Below are 20,796 nucleotides of genomic sequence, written 5' to 3' on the forward strand. Positions count from 1 at the left end.
TGTAACACATTGATTGAGTTGAATTGAATGCACGATTCGACATTTCAAGATGATTTTTTGAGAGCAGGATTCTGGTTAGGTGAGAGTTGCAATACTCTACTGAATCATTATTGGGTGACCGCACACACATTAACTGGAATTGAATGCTTTGTTTGTTTATGGTGTTTCTTTTTGTGCAGGAAGGAGAAATTAGGTTCATGGGCCCATTTTCACTTATTTCAGAAAGTGTATAGCCCCAATTAGAAATGGATAGGCCCAGCAGTAGGCGAGAAAGTGAGAGGGAGCTAAACTTTGGGCATCAAACCCACAGTTTGAACTTTGAATTGAAACAGAGTGCTTAAAATAAAAGCAGATATATAGATAGATAGATACTAGTGAGTGAGTGAATTAAGGTCAGAAACAAGTTGCATTGCATCATCATGTCATGGAAATTTGATTTGAGTGGGGGAGTGGGGGAGTGTGTGAAAGAAAGATGTGGGTTTATTTTGTTTGTTGCCTTGGCATCATGATTCTTTTTTGTTTTGTCATCTTATTTTATAAATAAATATATAGTTGTTGTTGGTGTGGATTAGGTAGAATATGAATGATTTCAATTCAAGCTGATGAAATGAAAGGCAAACTATTATATATATACCTCTGGTCGGTCCACTATTCTAGTTCTAGATCTGGATGCCAAATTGCCTATTCTCTTATCCTAAGATCCCTATTCTCTTCTCTTGTCTTGAATGTGGGGATGAGAAGTAAGTTTTTTTGGTTACATTGGAGGAAAGAAACCCCACTGGGGTTCGATCCTGGGTGCCATGGAGGGAAGGGGGAATCCACCACCACTGTGGTGGGAACCCATTGGCGATGAGAAGTAAGTTTGTTCATGTAACAACTCCACTAAAAATCCTGTGATTCTGAATTGAATTGGGTTTTATCATGTGTACTAGTAATAGTACTATGTGCATGTGATGGATGATGAGTTAGATTTCATCATTCTCCACCAACACCGACAAAGCAGATATAGAGAGGTTCATCAAATTCTATGTTTGCAGAGCTCATTCTAGTTTCCTGTTTGCTACTTATTTCTTAATCATCACTTTACGTAATACCTATCCATATACAGAATGAACAGCTCAGAGAGTACATAATACACGTACCCCAAACCAATTGCCTCGCCTCATAAAAACAAGGCACCACCACACACAAGACAAACCCAACAAGTCATAGGATAGGAACCTTCCTTCCCCTTCCACCATAATCTTCCGTTACAATACCAATAAAACCCACCTCTCCAACTCCAACTCGACACCCAAAACAGAAAACAAACACCAAAACCCTTCTCCTGACTCCATCATAATTTCTTATGGACATCACCAACAAATACAATCACCATAACCACAAATCCACCAACTATGCTGTCAGCGGTAAGATTATGCTCTGCTCAGTCATCCTTCTCTTCATCGTCATCTTCACCATCGCTTGCTTCCACAGCTACGTCCGCTGCTTCTTCCACCGCCACCACCCACGCCGAACTCGCCGCACACCACGCCATCTCTTCCCCCACCCTGTTATTTCTTTCACCACACTCCTCGAAACTACCCTCTCTCCCACGAATCCCAAGGCCTTGGATCCCTCTCTTCTCATGACCCTCCCTACTTTTACTTACTCCGCCACCACCCGCATCAACCCAGCACCGCTAGAGTGCGCCGTGTGTTTATCTGAGTTCGAAGACCAAGAGCAAGGCCGTGTATTGCCCAAGTGTAACCACACCTTCCATTTAGAGTGCATAGACACTTGGTTCCAGTCTCAGTCCAATTGTCCACTCTGCAGGGCTCCGGTTCAACCCGATATTCCGCTTCCTAGGCTGGAAATTTCGCCTGAAACGGCAATAACAGTGAATGAACCGGGCTGTTCGGAGCATGAGACGGCTGAAGCTAAAGTGGGTTGCTCGAGATGTTCGCCGTCGACGAGTGGTTCGGCGGAGGAATATGGGAGAAAGCCAATAATGGAAGTGGTGAGTATGTCTGTATCCCGGGAGGAGGAGGTGTCGTATTATCTTAGTCGTAATAAAACAATTAGGGATAGTATTGATGAGAGGTTGAGGAGGGGTTTAGGTTCACCCAAAATTATTAATTACAATGGCTTCAAATCCTCATCGGGCAGTCAGATTCCGTCATTGAAGAGGATTTGGAGCATATAGAGACAGAAACAGAATACCTTATCAATTTGGATTTTTGGTAGCTAGTGTGTGTAATGTGCTAGTGTTAGGGATAGTTTGGCATTGTGCTTTTAAAAAAAGTTGCTTCTATTATGCTTTTTGTTTATGTTGTGCTTTTAGAATGGGAGCTGATTTTTCCGCTCACATTTTCTCCACTTACACTCTCTTTTACTTTTTAATACTTTTTAATCAATATTTTTCTTTTATGTTCTTTCTCTTTTCTATTCTACCCTTATTCTATATTAAGGTTTTGATAACTATAATTAAGAAAAGTTAACATAAAATAAAAAAATAATAAAAAGGAAATGGATAGAAATGTAAGTATTTGTATACTAAATTCTTTTTTTATTATTTTATCAAGTATGTGAGTACTATTTATCTTTGTTGTATTTAATAGATAATAAATTTCTCGGGCTAACATGTTTTACAGGTAGAAGAACCAAAAAATGCCACTAACCAAACTGTCATTAGGAACTTAGATATGCAGAGAGAAAGGTATGCATAATAGTCTCAGATTTTTATTCGTTCAAAATATCAGTAAGTGATTGTACATGTCTTCTTATTAGAGGGAATCGTAGGGTAAATGTAGAATAGGAAAGAGAAAGGACAAATGCTTTCCTTGGCATATATGCTTTTGTTTTGGTCCTGTTGACGCGTCATTTTTTGGTTTTTGTTTTTGTTTTTGTTTTTGTTTTTTTTGGTCTGAACGCGTCTTAGTAATTGGCACTTGTATTGTATTGTTTACATCAAAACCAAAGTACATATATACACTATTAGTGGGCTTGATTTGTGAGAATAGTGGAAAGCATACCGACTTGAGCTATGCCCATCAAACTTGAGCGGCCCGTAAACATGAGAGAGAGAGAGCGGTCATATTGAGCACAAGCTGCTGCATAACCATAGATTGAGTGTTAAAATTGGAGGAACAAAATACAGTTAATTATAAGTGGGTTAAAATGAACGTCCAAGACGCGTTTAGAGATTAGGAGGCTCGGCTCTCTGTCCTAATAAACCGCAACATTGAGAGGTTCTTGTGTATCCCTCCTCGTATTTATATACTCATTCTCCTCTCCCCGTATAATTAATTAATTAAAACCCTTAATTAATCTCCTTCAATTAAAAAAGAACAAGAACAATGAATCCCATTGCAGCAGCAGCATTTGTCTTCCTCTCAACATTGTCTGTGCTACAATTTGTCCTCGTTGCAGGCCATGAAAGTCAAAGCACAAACGGCGGCAGCAAAGCAGGCGTGGTGAATGTGAACCTCATTCAACAAGCATGCCAGCATGCGCCTCAAAAGGACCTCTGCATCAACACCCTCAAGAACGACCCCAACAGCAAAGGAGCTGACCTTACCGGCCTCGCCTACATCGCCATCAGGCTTGCCGGCGCATATGCCTCTGAAGTCGACGCGCACTTGAGATCACTGCTCATAAACAACGCCACCTCCTTATCGCCGGTGGTCCAGCAGGGCGTCGCCGACTGCATTGAGCATTACTCCGACGCCAACGAGCAGCTCGACGACTGCGTAGCCGCCATGTCCACCAAGAACTTCAAGGACGTCGAAGTCTGGGTCAACGTTGCCATTTCTGACGCTGACTACTGCGATAACTCGTTCTCCGGAGAGAAAAGCGTCGTTTTACAGAAGAACGAGGCGTTTCGCCAGTTGTGCAATAACGTTTTGGCCGTCGTCAAGGCCTTGCCACCCCACGGCAAGGAGTGATTATGTACATATGGAATGGATCCACTTTAATTAGTAGCTAGCTAATTGATTAAAAATCATTTATGCAAATTAATATTATAAAATTTTCAATAACAATTGTTGGTTTTATTGGTGAAATGCTTAACGTGTTGTGATCTCATTTCTCGCCAAACTCAGAAGGTGATTATTAATGTCACCACAAAAGTTTGTGGTTTCGTCACCAAGCTGATGTGATGAGCTTTTGATTGATCCTATTCATTCCAGTGTTTCAGATGCGTCTAAGCCAAGATAAATAACGGAAGAGAGTTTTAGGACGTTGGGAAAAATAAACAAAACAGAGTTTTAGGACGAATCGGTTTTGTGACAGAATGCAGTTTCAAACAAGATGTAATGACGTGACTATAAACATATGAAAATATGTTGACAGCCCGTAATCTTAGATTTTTGTGGCAGGAGGAGACGTACAGAAATAAACTGAGATCAATCTTGAATACTCTGCATTATGTGGAAAGAAAGGAATTTTGATATGGCACGTCAGGATAATCCAATCACAAAAATTTCAAAAAACTGAGGCATCTCAATTTGTAATCTGTTGTCCGACACAAAACTGAGTATTGTATTCAATTACGCGTGGCTTGGCATTAAATGCCCTCATTTAAGTATGGAGACTGTTTGAGTTTGACAGTGCTTGATGTCCTCCTGGGCTTATTGACCAGAGCGCCCAACTAGTCATGCTCGTCTGCAGAGGTAGCTGGGACAGAATTCATAGAATGACTGACAAGCCAAAATGACGACCAACCAGTTGGATGTCTATCCATGCTTCAAACCAAAATTGTAAATTTCATCAGGAAAGCTTCTTCTAACATTTGATTGGTGGTTGTTGCAAATAAAGCCAATCAGTAAACAATACAAGAAGTAACCATTTACAATTTAAACTGGTTTTACTATTCTTGGTTCAGAACCAAGTTGTAAATTGGGAATGCTTAATTGGGCATTACATCCTTATTACTTCACTTTTAAAAAATGACAAAGAGAAAGAACAAATGGCCTGCTGAAGTTTCTCAAATTAAGCCACCAGTGTAGGGCACCCCTGTTTGAGGCAACCAATCATCCCCCAGCAAGAAATTGGTCACAGTGAAATTAGCAGCATCGGTAGCATTAATCACATGGTAACCTGGCCATGTAACTCTGCTTGTAGTGTTTGATCCGGGGCCGGTGTTGTTATACTCTGCATAATACAATGTGCTGAGAGCAAACTCTCCATCCCATGCCCGCCAACCAGCAGGATCCACCACACTATCAATGTAAGATTGCATATAAACTGTCCTTGAATATTCCTTCCATGGCCTTCCCAGATAAGTCTTGGTACTGCTGTTGCTCGAAGCCAAATCGTCAGCTGCCCTTATAGTACAATTGTGAATCGAAGTGCCCGTGTTTTGATTCGGATCGGTTCGACCCTGAGCTGTGATGGCATTGAATTGGCCACTCATTGGCAGCCTGGGATATAAGTTGCAATTTTGGAAAACAACTGCAGCATTTCCAAATATGAAGTCTACTGTGCCATAGATGTCGCATTCTCTATAGAATTGCCTCAGAGAATGTGTGTATAAGGTGTCTTGGTACGCTTCGAAGCTGCAGCTATAGAATGTGGACAGATCAGCCCCGTTTCGAACTGCAACCGCTTGGTGCTTGATTGCTCCCGCAGTGTTACGGAAGGTCATGTTCACTGCTACAAATCCAGGTGCAGTTACAGCTGCAATATTCATGTACAAATTCTAGTAAGATACTAATAAGCATGTTTGATATGTATAAGATTCAAGCATATACACAATCAAATGGTCCTAATTAATTTGGAGTCTTTTAATTTGTTGTAGTTTAAGACTTACCAAATGTTGCAGAGTTGAAAGTTGTCCACCCATCAACGACGCTTCGGTTGCCGGTGAGAATGGTCTGGTTGATGCCGTCCCCGACCATCATCAAATACCTCTTATTTTTAGCAATGGAGACGTACTCTTCATAAACCCCGGCGGTGACATAGATCAAGAAGTAGCCGTCAGTTGAGGCAGAGTTGTTTGGGGCTGCAGCAATGGCGTCATTGATGGTGGAGAAGTTTCCGGTTCCATTCTGGCTCACCGTCACGACTTCACTCACCAAAACCCCATCATCCTCCGTCTCCGTTTGAAGCATCTTTCTCTTGGTGATGCCCTCGTAAACGGCACGTGTTCGGCTCGACATTTTGAGCGGCAGGCGTCCGTTTTTGAAGCCACTCTGCTTCCTGGTGGGCTTCCACGTTTTGCTCATCTTCTTCTTGGGCACCCAACCCTTGGTGAAAAGGGCAAGGGAGACGCTGTAGAACTTGGTGTCGTTGGGTGCAGAGAGGCCAGTTTTCAAACTCCAAGCAGAAGCGGTGGATTGAATGCCGTCCAAACAGGTTTGCTGGTTCGTGAGAATGGCACTAAGAGAAGTTTGGACGTCGTCTGCTTTGAGATTAGAGAGAGTGTTGTTAGTTTTATTGACCATTTCAAAACTGTTTAGCAAAAAGTCCATGTTGAGCCCGGCAAGCAACCTGCAGTCTTCGAGAGCTCGGACTGCGATCAAGGACAAACTGGACCGGCGTTTAAGATATTTGTCGACTAAGTTTAAGAATTTACGGGACTGAGATAACGATTTCCGGACCGAGAACCGGCCGTAGTAGTAAACATTTCCAGCAGTTTGGTTGTGAGGAAGCACAGATTTACAAAAAGAAGGGTCAGGGGTGGACTTGCAAATGGTGCCTGCAGAGACTGGGGTTGAAGAGTTATCTGCAGCCAAAGATAGAGAGGCAAATAAAGGAACAAGGATGAAAAATGAAGCTACGATGAGCTTAGAATAAGCCATTGGATTTGAAATGGAATTGGAAAATCAATGTATGCTATTAGTGGAATGGAATAGCTACGTTATGGGTCGGGTTCAAATATATAAAGGGGGTCGAGACGAGAGGGAGCTGAATATATTATTGGCTTATTACTTAATAATATGGTCGTTGGAGTAAATTAACAAAATTTGGTGGGTACTTGTATTTATTTATGAGGTCAACTCAATTGGGAGACTTTGTACAATGCGCGTTTTGATCTTGGACTTGATGTTATTGGGTTGGGAGAATAGTATGAAACAAGCTGTTGTGCAAATTTTGATTTCCGGGTTCTCTGTGTTATTGTTTACATTTCTTGGTGAAACTTACTTTCTTAATGAAGATGAGCAAAACTTCATGAAACATATTTCATACTCTTTTCTTCTTATTTCAGATGATGAGTTTTCCTCGTTCATCATCACGCTGTGAAATGGGAAAAGGGGCTACTGAGTTTAGAGGAAAATTAAAGAAATAGAAAAGCAATTAAGAAGATAGTGCAACAAATCCTTTTCTTAATTCCCTTCCTTTGAGTTTGAATTGACAGTGGCTGATTTGGTAATCAATTGGTTTAACACTTGGATACAATGGTGCCATTTGTCAACGGTGGGGTAGGTGCCAGCCTGATTGGTGACATCGAAAGGTAATCAATCTCTCCAGATTTATATGTAAAAATAACTTTCTTCCAGATTTTGTCTCTTTAAGAATTTTCAATTCTATATTCTTCTGGTAGTGGGTGTAGTTTTAAATTCGATGGGGAAATTATTGTCAACTAAACCCACAAGATATCATCATCCTGCCGCGCTTAACATTGCAATATATGGATTAACGTAATTAAATTATGAAATAAAAAAGTTTAATTAGTATGCATGTCGCAGTGTAGATATTTTATTCTTGACGAATTATAATAGACTAATCAATACAAGGAGAAAAGAAGAAAAGTTTATTGGAATTCCATTGGTGACGGTGGATTTTGACTAGATTTTTCTATGGTACGTTATATTGACAAATGACGACGGTGTGTTAGGAAGTATGCATGTATTCAAGGGCATCAAAGGCAATGTATGATTTGGTTTAAACAATCATGGAAGGACAGACGTTTCTCACTTACTTCCTAAAATCCTTGTTGGCCAAAAACAAAACCACTCAATGAATCAAAGGGTAAATGATGCAGCGGGGGAACGCAACAAGGCAATCAAACGATTAGTAAATATTTGATTGTCTTTGCGTGTGCGACGTACCAACTCTTCTTCTATCACCTCCTCAGTCATCTGTTCTACATAAATAAACATTTAATTTTCTAATTAATATTAAGCATGTAGCATTGTAATTAAGGGAATTAAGATCTAATAAGTTTTTTACACAATTTGGACATGTTACATTGTTCAATGGACCATTCAAAGAAGCATCCAATCCTTTGGACAAAAAAAAACAAGCATCCAAACCCAAGCATACAAAGTCGCGGAGGTCATTATTCATGTTTAATTTCCTTGGGTCTTTGGGTCGTCTCTTCACTACAATGACTTGCTGAGCTAACGAACAAGTCATATAATTTAAGTTTGACTGGAAACATATGCATGCATTCTGTAACCGCGTGGATCCTGTTTGGGTCTCGTAGACTGACATATATATATATATATATATATATATATATATATATAAAGGGGAGGGTGGACGCAGACAGAGCATAGTTTTGCCCTACCTTACAAGTTGCAAAGTTGGGTTTGTATATATATATGATATATATGAGTGAGTAATGAAGTCAAAAGAGTCAAACTTACATTCCCAGTTAAAACCTTCCCTTTCAATGCGGAAACATGTCATGTGGATGTGGTAGCTACTGGCTAAGCTAAGCATGCTGCAAATGGAATGAAGCTTCCTGCTTCCTCAATCTAAAACCCTAACTTTTAATGTTTAATTCCACTTGCTTGCTAATTAAAATTAAACTCATCATAATAGTAATCATGGTTTCCAGAGGCTAAGATCTTAGACCAAGAATATTTTCCATACATACTCATACTCGGATCATTTTTAAAAACTGTACTGTAATGAAGCTACAGTCATTATAAAATGCTGAGGAGATATATATAGTCGTTACTAACTTACTAGAAGTAGATTAAATTAACGGGCATAATTAAGAATAAAATTAAAAGTCAAACTCAGGGCCCAGCAAGCATGACTTGAAGTTTGAATTGAAACGTATACATTCAAACTAGGCCAACACATCCACGTATTATCATTTGGTATTGCGGCTTTGAATTCGAGCCCTTAAAATGTTGGCTACATTTATTATATATGGGCAGCGTGCACGTTTTTGCAAGCTCTATCTAACTCATAAATTTCTCCACGAGTTGTTAGATTAGGAATTTGCTCATGCCAGAAAATTAATGCCGACAGCTGAACTAGTATAGCCGCGTGGCTATACTCGGTTTTTTAAAAATAGTATAGCCGCGCGGCTTTAGTCGGCTATACTCTGGTATTTCTAATTTTTTAAAAAGAAATAGTATAGCGGAATCAAATACGTACCTCTATACCAAATTAATATATCTATATTTATAAAGCAAAAGACAGAGAATGGTGAAACATTCAAAATACCAGAAAATGCCCTTGGTTAATGCAAACATTAAGAATTGAAATTATAATTAAATGAGAATAATATGGTACATTCACACTTTTTCATATTAAAAGAATTAAAATTAAAAGAAAATTCAGATAATGGATCCTATTTTTATGGAACACAACTACCAATTATCTTTTTTAATTCTAAAATAAATTTAAACTTTTTAAAAAAAAGCCTCTTGCAAGCGCGGAAGCGCCTGCGGGGAGGCTAGTATCTATAAAGTATAAACTAATGCAACTAGGAGGGTCATTTATTCTCTTTTTAAAATTTATTAAATAGTATAGCCGCGCGGCTATACCATTACATATAATGTATTTAAATAGTATAGCCGCACTAATGTACTACGGTTTTTTTTTCAAAAAAACGTATAACCGCGCGGCTATACCATTTTTGAAACGCGAAAAAAAAAAAGTATAGCCGTGCGGCTATAATCGGGGTTTCCAAATTTTTTTAAAACGAAATAGTATAGCCGGCGGCGATACTTTGTTTTTTGAAAATTATTTAAAGAAATAGTATAGCCGCACGGCTATACCCAGTTTTTTTAATTTGTTTTCCAAATAGTATAGCCGCCCGGCTATACCAATTTTTTAAATTTGTTTTCCAAATAATATAGCCGCCCGGCTGTACGCTTCCAGGCTCTTTTTTAAATTTTTAAAAAGAAATAGTATAGCCCCTCGGCGACACTCGGGAAATTAACGATTTTTGATTGGAACACTCAAATCAAAACACTGACATTTTAAAGAATTACTCTTATATATATGATCAGAGAACTAAACTAAGAGATCAAAATTTGTTACTCTCTCTCTGTAAAGTGGTTTTTTTTGCTTTCTTTTTCTGATAGAACAAGCGGTATAAGGAATTAGTTAATTGATAAGGATTTAATTAATTAATGAATAAAATTCTACGTACTCTGAGCAAAAAACCAAACCTATTAAGAACAATTAATACATAATAATCTTATATATTTCTTGTGATGGAGTTCAGATTGCAAGGATGAGTGATTATATTACCGTTACATTACATGTGTTTGGCTTATGGATTTGGAGAGATAGTATAGAATAATATTAATTTCGAAATTAATAAACAAGCACGCACGTATATGCATGTTGAAAATAAAGCCACTTAATTTGTACTAGCAACTTAGCGTGGTGTTAATTTGTCAGGCTTGTCACATGCCTAGTGTTTTTTTTGGGAATAAACTTATATAATCGTTTGATATGGACTTTGAATTCGTTACCAAAAAAACAAGCCTAAAATGCATGGACTCCAAATTTTTGGATTAACGATACACGCACAACTTGTGACATATATAATTCTGCATATTTTTCCTAAGTGACGCATGCCATAATTTGTTGTTGGACAAGCTATCAAATTATCAATACGTTTGGGCGCAGAGATTTTGGGAAAACCCTCGCTCTCTCTCTAACACTGTACCCACGAACCTTTGAGAAAACCCTCTCTCTCTCTCTCTCTCTCTCTCTCTCTCTCAACTCTCTCTCACGTTTATGAAGCACCATCTCTCTCTCGCGACGTCCAGAACCAGAACACCGAATTTTTTGAGATCTACAAAAGAGAGGGTTAGGGGCTTGCAATTCAAGTAGTTAGGAGCATTTACTCATGCATCTAAGGTCTTAGGTTCGATTTCACCCATTCACCAATATTGCTTATATCCATAAAATAGTAAAAACTACGAAGGAGTATAATCGAACTCGAATGCAAAGAGGTGAACACATTGTCTATCCATATGATCTAACCCACATCTACAAAAGATCATGTTCAATTGGTGTAACTAAAACTAAAAAGAGTAATGAAAGTAAAAGTAATTCGTGTTCTTCAATTTTAGGGTTAAGCCATACCTTGGCTTGAATACATGTTAAATCTTTGAAACAAATTATAAAAAATAAATAAAAAACCTTAAATATCACAATAAAGTACATATCCAATTAGAATATTTTTGTAATACCATAATTAATTAGTATAAGCCGCCAGAAAATGGCACTCCTGTTTGAGGCAGCCAGTCATCCCCCAGCAAGAAATTGGACACTGTAAAATTTGAGGCATCGCTAGCCTTGATCACATGGTAACCATCCCATGAAACTCTGCCTGTAGTCTGTGATCCAGGTCCAGTGTTGTCATACTCCTCATAATCCAATGTTTTCAGAGCGAAATTTCCATCCCATTCATGCCAACCTTCCTCATCTATCAAACTATCCACGAAGGATTGCATGTAAACTGTCCTAGAATACGCCTTCCATGGCCTTCCCAGATAGGTCTTGGTGCTGCCGTCGCTCGAAGCCAAATCATCGGCAGCTCTTATGGTACAGTTATGAATCGAAATCCCCGTGTTTTGATTCGGGTCGGTTCGGCCTTGAGCTGTGATTGCATTGAATTGCTTTCTCATTGGCAGCCTGGGATACATGTTACAGTTTTGGAAAACAACTGCAGCATTTCCAAATATGAAGTCCACAGTCCCGTAGATGTCACATTCTCTGTAGAATTGCCTCTGATTATGTGTGTATAAGGTGTCTTGGTACCCTTCAAAGCTGCACCTGTAGAATGTGGAGAGATCAGCCCCGTTTCGAACTGCGACGGCTTGGCCATTCTCTGCCCCGGCAGTGTTGCGAAAGGTCATGTTCACAGCCACAAACCCTTGTCCAACTACAGCTGCAACATTAATTAATTCACGTACAAGTCATAATTATATCAAACGTTTGATGAAATAAAATCGGTATATATACGGTGCCCTGTAATGTAAGCTTTATTTTTGAACCATGTTTAACTAATCAATTTCGCATTACTTCTTCTTACCAAATGTTGCTGATCTGAAAGTTGTCCAGTTGCCACCTTTAACACTTCGGTTGCCTGTGACGACAGTCTGATTGATGCCATCTCCAATCATCATGAGGTACTTCTTTTTCTTGTCAATGGTCACATACTCTTCATAAACTCCTGCCTTGATGTAAATCAAGAAGTAACCTTTAGAAGGAGCTGAGTTGTCAGGAGCAGCCTCAACCGCGTCGTTTATGGTGGTGAAGTTTCCACTTCCATCCTGACTCACAGTCACCTTGTCCCTCACCAAAACGTCATTAGTATCGATGATCTGCTGATCAGTTTCATCAAGCAGTTTTCTCCCCTTCTTATTAGTCTTAGGCACCCAGGCCTTGGTGAACAGAGCAAGAGACACACTGTACAGGCTTGTGTCGTTTGAGAGTGGAACCGAAAGACCGCGTTTTACACTCCAAGAGGAAGCAGTGGCTTGTATACCATCCAAACAGGTTTGCTGGTTGGTTAAGATAGCACTGAGCAAGGTTTGGACGTCGTCGGTTTTCAAGCTAGAAAGTGTTTGATATTTGGTGGTGTTGAGGGTTTCCAGGGAGCTTGCTAGAAAATCTATGTTAAGACCTGCAAGGAACTGGCAATCCTGGAGTGCAAGGACTGCGGTTTTGGAGAGGGTAGAGTGGAGTTTGAGATACTTGTCCACCAAGTTTAGGAATTTACGAGACTGTGATAAGGACTTTTGGGCAGCATAGCGCCAAAATTCATACACATTTGAGGTCTGGTTAGGGAGGACATAGTTGCAAAATGAAGGGTCTGGGGTGAATTTGCAAATGGCTTCCTTGGAGACCGGAGGTGCATCTGCAGCTAAAGATGGAGAGGCAAAACATATTGAAAAAACAAGAACGAAAATGGAAACTTTGAACACAGAGAATGCTTGCAAATTCTCCATTGGCTTGAATGGGGTGATATTTGAGATATAGGTTAAGCTTTGCTTTCGTAAGCTTGAAAAGGCTTGTATTTGCATATAGACAGAAGAGTTGCACGGATTAATTAGGCAATGTGGTGCTGTATTTATATAGGCTAAGCTTCAATGGAATTAGTTTCATGTCCAATTGCTGGAAGCCAAACGCGGTCAAAAATCTTGAAAAAGAGTTTCCTCCTATGTTTCCTAACATTAGGCAAATCCCACCGTGAACCTATTTTTAATTCAACATTTTTATCAGTCATATATACGCTCTTGATTAAAATTTATGTTTATAGTACTTCTTGTTCAAGTATAATAATTAGTAACCATCTTGTTGAAGCAGCTACCTTATTATGATTCGTATACTTGAAACCAAATTAATTAGCAATCTTGCCACCAGCCGTGAAGGGCGTGCTACAACAAAGATGGTATCATTACCAACTCGCAATTAGTCTAGTGGCAACTCTCTTCTCAATGAGAAATTATAGAATATTACAATAGTATGGTCATGTGGTACATTTTGTACATGTGTTCTAATATGGGTGAACGACATAGTTTATTTTCCCTTCTTTTAGGGAATAGTATCAATAAATATTCACTTATATTATAACACGTATATAAGATGTATCATGTGGCCGTACTACCTTATAGTCCTGTAATCACTCCAATATTGAAGGAAGTTTTAAAATTCGAATGATTCAACTCGCATTGATTAAAAGAATATGTGCTACGTACCATTATCATTACCATATATATGAGAGGATGTCTTTATTTTTGAGTCCTCATCTTTCTTTTTTGTCAAAAGTGTAATACGTGCACTAATTAATATTCCTTGGAAGTCAAATTAAGCAGAAAGTTGAATTTATTGGCAACCGAATGTTTGAAATTCTAAGTTGTTTTATTTGGTATGAGGGCATTACACTAGAGTTAGTTTACTTTAATGAGAAGTGAAATTACAGTGGTAATTTAATTTAAAACAAGTTCCAATAGCTTTCAGTCAATGCAAAGAAGAGACGAAAAAAATAGTTTGTAACAGAGAGGAGGTCGGAGGAAGTGCTTGTAGAGTTGCTTGAAGAAAAACTATCCACTATTAACGTCAACTATGGAGCTGTTTGAATTCAAAGTTAAATATATAATGTAACAAGTTAGGCCAGCAAAATACCAATATTCAAGTTATTGATTGGTAGCGGGGCTTTAGACGCCGGTCAATGATAGACGACCCGGCCGACTGAAATAGTTAACTTCATGCTTCGCAATCCCATTAGCTTCTTCTTTTCTTCATCACCAAATAAAATGTAGCAAGCCAGCTACCTAAGCTAAGCTAAGCTAAGCAGCTCTTTACATACATATTAAGAGGATATCTTTGTTTCATTCCTCTACTCTGCCCTATAGATAAAGAAAAAAGGGCAATGAAACGGGAATAAGGATGTATTTCTCGTATCAGAAGCGGACAGAAGGACACAGAAAAATATAATCGCCTAGAAAACAATCTTCACAGCCTTGATAGGAACATCTTTAGCCATGTGACATATGTGAGGTAGTAAATTGACGACTCAAAAACAGAGTAGAAGAAACAGAGAGCATCAGCTTAATATAGAAGAAGCAAAGACAAGATTGTGGTCCGTATCTTCGCGTCAAGGACGAAACTTGCACTGCACATATCGTCCTCCAAAACAAATCATGAAGGAATATGACCATTATATTTCAACACTAGTCCTTTTATTTCTTTTGATGCTCATCATCACCAATGTCATCTCTATCTACAGACTCACTCACTCACTCCTAATAATACACTGATAACAACTTTTAAGCTATCGTAATGAGAGCATTATCTAAATTAAACTCCACAAATTTGTTTGGTGAATGATAATGCCTTATAACTGTCATCAGCCACATGCCCCCATTCATTCACCTATATATGATTCATGATTATGATATATGCCCTCCTCCCCACCTCTCTCTGTCTTTGTCTCACACAAACGTAAGTTTTCCTACGGGTTTACACACCACAACAACCATGTATAATCTAAGAAGGAGAACAAAACTCTTGCTCTCTTTGCTCCCTACTTCAGCTCTCCTCCTAATCCTTCTCTTTTCAAATACCCATTTGAAAAATTCAAACTCAAACATCCCCAAAACACATGTCCACAACCACATTCAATTAGCAGACCACTCGGCATGCCAAGACACACTCTACAAAGACCTCTGCGTCTCCACCCTCTCCACCTTCCCAGATCTCACCACCAAATCAGTCCCACAGATCATATCCTACACCGTCTCCCACACCGTCTCGGAGGTCCAAGCCTCCTCCTCCAACTGCACCGGCATTATCAAAAAACAGTTCAAGAAGCTCGACGCCCATCAGCAAATAGCTCTCGACGACTGCCTCGAGCTCTTCGACGACACCATTGCCGAGCTCCAAGAAGTCATCTCTGACCTCTCCATCAAGAAGCTCAGCTCCAACCGCTACTACGACTTAAAGACCTTGCTCAGCGGGGCAATGACCAACCAGTACACGTGTCTTGATGGGTTTAACGACACTGGAATTGTGAGGCACGAAATTGAAAGCAGATTGCAGACCATCTCTCAGCACGTGAGCAATGCCCTGGTCATGCTCAAGAAGATTCCTGGAGCTCTTAAGTACGAGAACTCTAAGTTGTCGACGTCGTCGGAGATGTTCCCTGAGTTTGGACCCATGAAAAATGGGTTTCCTGCTTGGTTTTCATCGAAAGATCGAAAGCTCTTGCAGTCCGGGGTGAATGGGACAAAATACGATTTGGTGGTGGCCAAGGACGGCACTGGAAACTTCACTACCATCAGCGAGGCTGTGGCTGTGGCTCCAAATTCAAGTGCAACCAGGTAATTTTCTAAATAATAATTCAATTTATAACAGTTAATTATATAGTAATGTTTTTTAAGAAATGTTGGATATTCATTCATATATATAAATATAGGTTTGTGATATACATAAAAAGCGGGGCATATTTTGAGAATGTGGAGGTTGTGAGGAAGAAGACGAACTTGATGTTCTTGGGTGATGGGATCGGAAAGACGGTTGTGAAAGCCAGTAGGAATGTGGTGGATGGCTGGACTACTTTCCGATCAGCCACAGTCGGTGAGTTTTGCTTTTCTCATCTCAACAACTTCAATTTAATTAGGGAATTCATTATTGCTTATGTTTTTCTTTTTCCCCATTACACCTCATCATTTTGAATTGTTAACTTGGTGGAGAAAAACTTATATATCACGGGGATAACATTATTTTGATATTCTAACCAATCACGTTCCGCTACGTTAATTTTTTCACATGACGAAATGTGATTTAACAGAAATAACAAAAGAATAGTATCCTCGTGACATGCAAATTCTTCGCACTAGTGAGCAGTGGTGATTAATTAATGGAAAAGATATGGCCAAGATTTGAAGCTTAACGGGTCAAAACTCAAAACCACTCAAATTTACTAAAAAAAGTTGATTTCTTTTTTGAATTGTTTTGGGGTGCAACATTTTTCAATTTTGAAAAAGTTCTCGTGAGTGAGAGTGCATGTGATGTTGGCATGTTGAATAGAATAGCAGGTGCCTTAAGCTGTAGGACTCGTGTTCTTACTTGTAGGACCATACATGTCACGCAACTACATAGAGCCAAAAAAAGTCTGTAAATTGAATAAACAAGAATTAGTCAACTGGGGATTAGGGAGCGATTCTTAGTACTTTAAATTACTGGGGAATAAACAAACATGTACTGAAAAAGTTTATTGATTATAGTCATAGAGCTTAGCCTAGGGGGAGGCAAATCATTGAGATTGAAATTTTAAGCTACGAGTAGTTTATTATCCGAATTTGGAGCTCCATGTTAGCTAAGCTAACTGACTTTGTCAAAGGGATGCTCATTGCTCATGCTCCCCACAGGAAAGGGACAGAAAGTCGATGGGTCCCTAAAGTATTTTATCCATGAAGCGTTTCCCTCTCTCTCACGGCCGGCCTATGAATCTATGATGATGATCATCAGATTTTGTTAAGCATCGGTGGGTCAGGGGGAGGACCCCATCTGGCCACTGTCGTACATGCCCGTGTCTTGTGGATGATAGAAAGAAAGAAACGCGTACAAACATAAATTTGTCGGACAAAAGATATTCATCCTTTTTCTACTTTCTGAAATCAATCATCTTATTACAACTAAGAAAAACTACGCCTCAGATTCTAAATATAATTGGAGCTTCACATGAAAAACTTCATATGTTGGTCCCATTTCCTTTTCTTCTTTCTTTTTTATTTATTTAAAATTTATAAAAAAAAGTCTGACAGGGTTGGCTTACTTAAAGATCTACTGAGCTGGGTATGTAAAAAATCAGACTGGGCTTGAAGCCTTGACCAATGAAACTCTAATGGGTTTGGTATTTTTGTGGTTTCAGCTATTGTGGGAGACGGGTTCATAGCCCAAGGCATTACGTTTGAAAACTCAGCAGGCCCAAGCAAACACCAAGCGGTAGCCTTAAGGAGCGGCTCTGATTTCTCTGCATTCTACAAGTGCAGCTTCGTGGGCTACCAAGACACCCTCTACGTTCATTCCCTCCGCCAATTCTACCGCGAATGCGACATCTACGGCACCGTCGATTTCATCTTCGGCAACGCCGCCGTCGTCCTCCAGAACTGCAACCTCTACGCGCGCAAACCAAACGACAACCAGAAGAACATGTTCACGGCCCAAGGCCGTGAGGACCCCAACCAGAACACTGGCATTTCCATCTTGAACTCCAAAGTCGCAGCCGCTTCTGATCTGGTCCCGGTCAAGTCAAAGTTCAAAACGTATCTCGGCCGTCCGTGGAAAGAGTATTCTAGGACGGTTTACATGTTATCATACATTGATGATTTGGTGGAGCCCGCTGGTTGGCTGGAGTGGAATGGCACGTTTGCATTGAGTACGTTGTATTATGGGGAGTATTTGAACCGAGGACCCGGTTCGAATACAAGTGCGAGGGTGACGTGGCCGGGTTACCGGGTCATCAACAGCTCAGCTGAGGCGAGTCAGTTCACGGTTGGGGCGTTTATACAAGGAAATGAGTGGCTCAATGCTACCAATATTCCTTACTATACTGGTTTGACTGCTTGAGCAGAAATATTACGCACGCTGCTGGCAGGCCCATCTTTAAATTAATTAATGTAACATAATATTATTATGTTGCGTTATATTATATATTATATATTATATGTGTGCCTCTTAATTGTCTCCTCATATATATCAAATGGTTAGCGTAAAATTCATTTCCTTGCACCAAAGTTCGAGTCGCTCTCCTCATATATTAAACTAATTTACACTATCGAATAAGAGTTTATGTCTTAAAAGTAGCATTATTGGCATGCATTAGTCCGTCTCCATAAAGAATGATGCCAATTTCTGCAACAAAACCGTAAATGGCGGGATGTCAACTGGAAATAATGAAAGCTCAGCTGAAAAAATAATTGACCTGCCATGACAAGATTTCGAGAAGAAAATAAAGGTACCGTGTCAATTGTCATGCCATGAGCTTGGGACGGTGGGACCCCACCAGAGGAGTCTCTTTTCCTTTTCTCCTTCAATAACAAAGTACGTTCATTATCCAAAATGTGATGAATGCAGAGCAGAGGTAGAAGATAGTTGAAAGGCATGACATTTATTTTAAGGATTAGAAATTAAGCCATGTTTGGTTCATGGGAAAAGAGACTTGGGTATGGGAAATCAATTATTTTCCCATATTTGGTAAGTGGTAAGTCTAGGCAAGAGAAATCGTTGCCTTGCACATGGGAAAAGTATGAGGGAAAGTGAAGCCCTCCTCCCCCTTAGGTTTTGTTTTCCTCTTCATAGGAAAGTTCGGAAATTTTTAATGACCATATTGTCCCCCTTAATAATATAGCATTAAATGCAAATTTTTTTTTTTATAATTTTATATGGGTATAATTGGAAAATTAAACAAACTTTGTTTACATTTCTATACAAACCAAACATGTGAAAGGAAATAAAATGGTATTTCTTGATTATTTTCCTAGGATTATCAAACATATGAAATAAATCTCAATTTCCCATCCCTTGAGATATGACATGGGAAGTGATTTCCCATCAAATCCTTTCCGTGAACCAAACGAAATCTAAGAGGAGAGCGCATATTGCACATTGAAATGGACAAGTCCAGTCGACTCGACCCCCATCCATTGAATTTTGAAGTCGAGCTAATTTATTTAGTTGATTGCCTTCTAAAAAGGAAAGCATGAAAGAAAATGAATATGGTGTCACGGTGTCAGCTTTTTAGGTCATGTTGAATTGATTCGTTACTGTCTGTATATAACTTGTCTTGTTTTACAGAGAGGCAGAGCAAGAAGATGAACATGAATGCATGCTTTAGCCATGTGGGAGGGTTCCACCGTACCAGAGGAGCACATGATCATGATCCGAATAAGCCATTTTCACAAACATGCTCTCTCTCTAAAGTCTCTCTCTACACTGGACTGGATTCATCTGCAGTCTACAGGGGTCAAATCTGGGCAATCGGTTTCTCACCAGAAGCTAGCTCCATAATTGAATGCATCATATCATCCATTTTCATTATTATTAATTCCCCTTCTATCCAAAACTCTTTTTTTATTTTTTATATTTTTATAAATACAAGTGATATTGGGGAAAAGAAAATCGAACCTAGAACTGTTCCAGTGTAAATGCTCTTATCCAAAACTCTTCAATCTTCATTGTGTGGTCCATTTCCTCTTTTTCTTCTGGGTGATACCTTTTGTTGTCTGGCCCCTTGTACGTGTAACAAAACTTACTCAAGAATGCGTATGGTGGGTAACATGCTTTGGCTTTTGGGGTCCTCTTGTAATTATACAAAAAAATTTAAGGCTCAAAATACCCCACCATGTAATATGATGCTGTATCGCTTATGCAAACACAAAACAGACCGATCATTAGAAAATAAAAAAAACAAGTAATCTTCTCAACATGGCACTGGTGATCATAGGAAGAAAGAAAACTTTTTCACAGCACATGCTTCGAAGTAAGTAGGGATTCATCATGATATTATAATCTTTTGCTCATCCTCGTCCTGACTAGAGATGAGGCTGTTTAGAGAGCTTCTTCTAACTTGGTCCGAGTTATCAAATGCTGCTGTTAATTTTGTGCAAAATCCATAAGGTCAGGTCGGTAGTGGCTTAGAACCAGAAGTTGAGGTGTTTTTTTGGCTCCTTATTCATATTTCTTGATTCATGAGCTCCATCCATCACAAGCATTGGTACTTATGAATGGGTCTTTATTGACCATTTTGTGATGGGTGAATTCAAATCTCACAACTCAAACATCTGCACCGGAAGCAAAACCCACGTTTAGGCTCACTACTTTTCTCCGACAGCATATTATTTCAGTTCAAATGTCGAATTCGAGCCCATCTTTATACGTGTTCATCACCTTTCTCTGACACTAGTTTTTGACTCTGTGTCATAGTGTATGGGCAACAGTTCCACTAAGCTCAGTTCCAAAGCTATTGGAGCTTACTCCAGTTCAGTTGTAACCATAACAATCAAACAAGGGTTCAAAAACCAACTTATTATTTTATCAAATTTTTTCTACAGATTAAAAGCCCGTGACCAGTAATCTCCAAGGCATTAAATTTGCCTTTTG

General features: G+C 39.3%; 4 protein-coding genes across 4 annotated transcripts; 2 read left to right on the plus strand and 2 right to left on the minus strand.

The window, feature by feature from the left end:
- The first annotated feature begins 1,800 nt into the window (after positions 1-1,800).
- LOC110749316 (Plant invertase/pectin methylesterase inhibitor superfamily protein) lies at positions 1,801-4,043 on the plus strand. Its single transcript, XM_021949398.2, has 2 exons — positions 1,801-1,999; positions 3,412-4,043. The coding sequence occupies exons 1-2, from the start codon at positions 1,939-1,941 to the stop codon at positions 3,924-3,926; spliced, it is 576 nt and encodes a 191-aa protein (XP_021805090.2). The 5' UTR covers positions 1,801-1,938; the 3' UTR covers positions 3,927-4,043.
- A 679-nt stretch (positions 4,044-4,722) lies between these two features.
- LOC110749314 (putative pectinesterase/pectinesterase inhibitor 7) lies at positions 4,723-6,929 on the minus strand. The gene is made up of 2 exons (XM_021949397.2): positions 5,792-6,929; positions 4,723-5,658 (listed from the first exon to the last, which is right to left on the minus strand). Exons 1-2 carry the CDS (start codon positions 6,780-6,782, stop codon positions 4,967-4,969), a joined length of 1,683 nt encoding a protein of 560 aa, XP_021805089.1. The 5' UTR covers positions 6,783-6,929; the 3' UTR covers positions 4,723-4,966.
- A 4,315-nt stretch (positions 6,930-11,244) lies between these two features.
- LOC110749411 (putative pectinesterase/pectinesterase inhibitor 41) lies at positions 11,245-13,335 on the minus strand. The gene is made up of 2 exons (XM_021949521.2): positions 12,221-13,335; positions 11,245-12,076 (listed from the first exon to the last, which is right to left on the minus strand). Exons 1-2 carry the CDS (start codon positions 13,212-13,214, stop codon positions 11,385-11,387), a joined length of 1,686 nt encoding a protein of 561 aa, XP_021805213.2. The 5' UTR covers positions 13,215-13,335; the 3' UTR covers positions 11,245-11,384.
- A 1,706-nt stretch (positions 13,336-15,041) lies between these two features.
- On the plus strand, positions 15,042-18,370 carry LOC110749337 (pectinesterase-like). The gene is made up of 3 exons (XM_021949424.2): positions 15,042-16,013; positions 16,109-16,269; positions 17,567-18,370. Exons 1-3 carry the CDS (start codon positions 15,049-15,051, stop codon positions 18,262-18,264), a joined length of 1,824 nt encoding a protein of 607 aa, XP_021805116.2. The 5' UTR covers positions 15,042-15,048; the 3' UTR covers positions 18,265-18,370.
- Positions 18,371-20,796: the final 2,426 nt, after the last annotated feature.

The sequence above is a fragment of the Prunus avium genome, chromosome 8 (assembly GCF_965620075.1).
Source record: "Prunus avium chromosome 8, drPruAviu1.hap1.1, whole genome shotgun sequence".
In the NCBI taxonomy this organism is placed as follows: Eukaryota; Viridiplantae; Streptophyta; class Magnoliopsida; order Rosales; family Rosaceae; genus Prunus; species Prunus avium.

Bases quoted from the DNA above. Each gene is read 5' to 3' on its own strand.
- LOC110749316 (XM_021949398.2), top strand. From the start codon at position 1,939: ATGTTCGCCGTCGACGAGTGGTTCGGCGGAGGAATATGGGAGAAAGCC. The intron at 2,000-3,411 runs GTGAGTATGTCT...TCCTCGTTGCAG, and splicing joins GAAAGCCAATAATGGAAGTG to GCCATGAAAGTCAAAGCACA.
- LOC110749337 (XM_021949424.2), top strand. From the start codon at position 15,049: ATGCCCCCATTCATTCACCTATATATGATTCATGATTATGATATATGC. The intron at 16,014-16,108 runs GTAATTTTCTAA...ATATAAATATAG, and splicing joins CCAAATTCAAGTGCAACCAG to GTTTGTGATATACATAAAAA. The intron at 16,270-17,566 runs GTGAGTTTTGCT...TTGTGGTTTCAG, and splicing joins TTTCCGATCAGCCACAGTCG to CTATTGTGGGAGACGGGTTC.
- LOC110749314 (XM_021949397.2), bottom strand. From the start codon at position 6,782: ATGGCTTATTCTAAGCTCATCGTAGCTTCATTTTTCATCCTTGTTCCT. The intron at 5,659-5,791 runs GTAAGTCTTAAA...TGAATATTGCAG, and splicing joins TTTCAACTCTGCAACATTTG to CTGTAACTGCACCTGGATTT.
- LOC110749411 (XM_021949521.2), bottom strand. From the start codon at position 13,214: ATGCAAATACAAGCCTTTTCAAGCTTACGAAAGCAAAGCTTAACCTAT. The intron at 12,077-12,220 runs GTAAGAAGAAGT...TTAATGTTGCAG, and splicing joins TTTCAGATCAGCAACATTTG to CTGTAGTTGGACAAGGGTTT.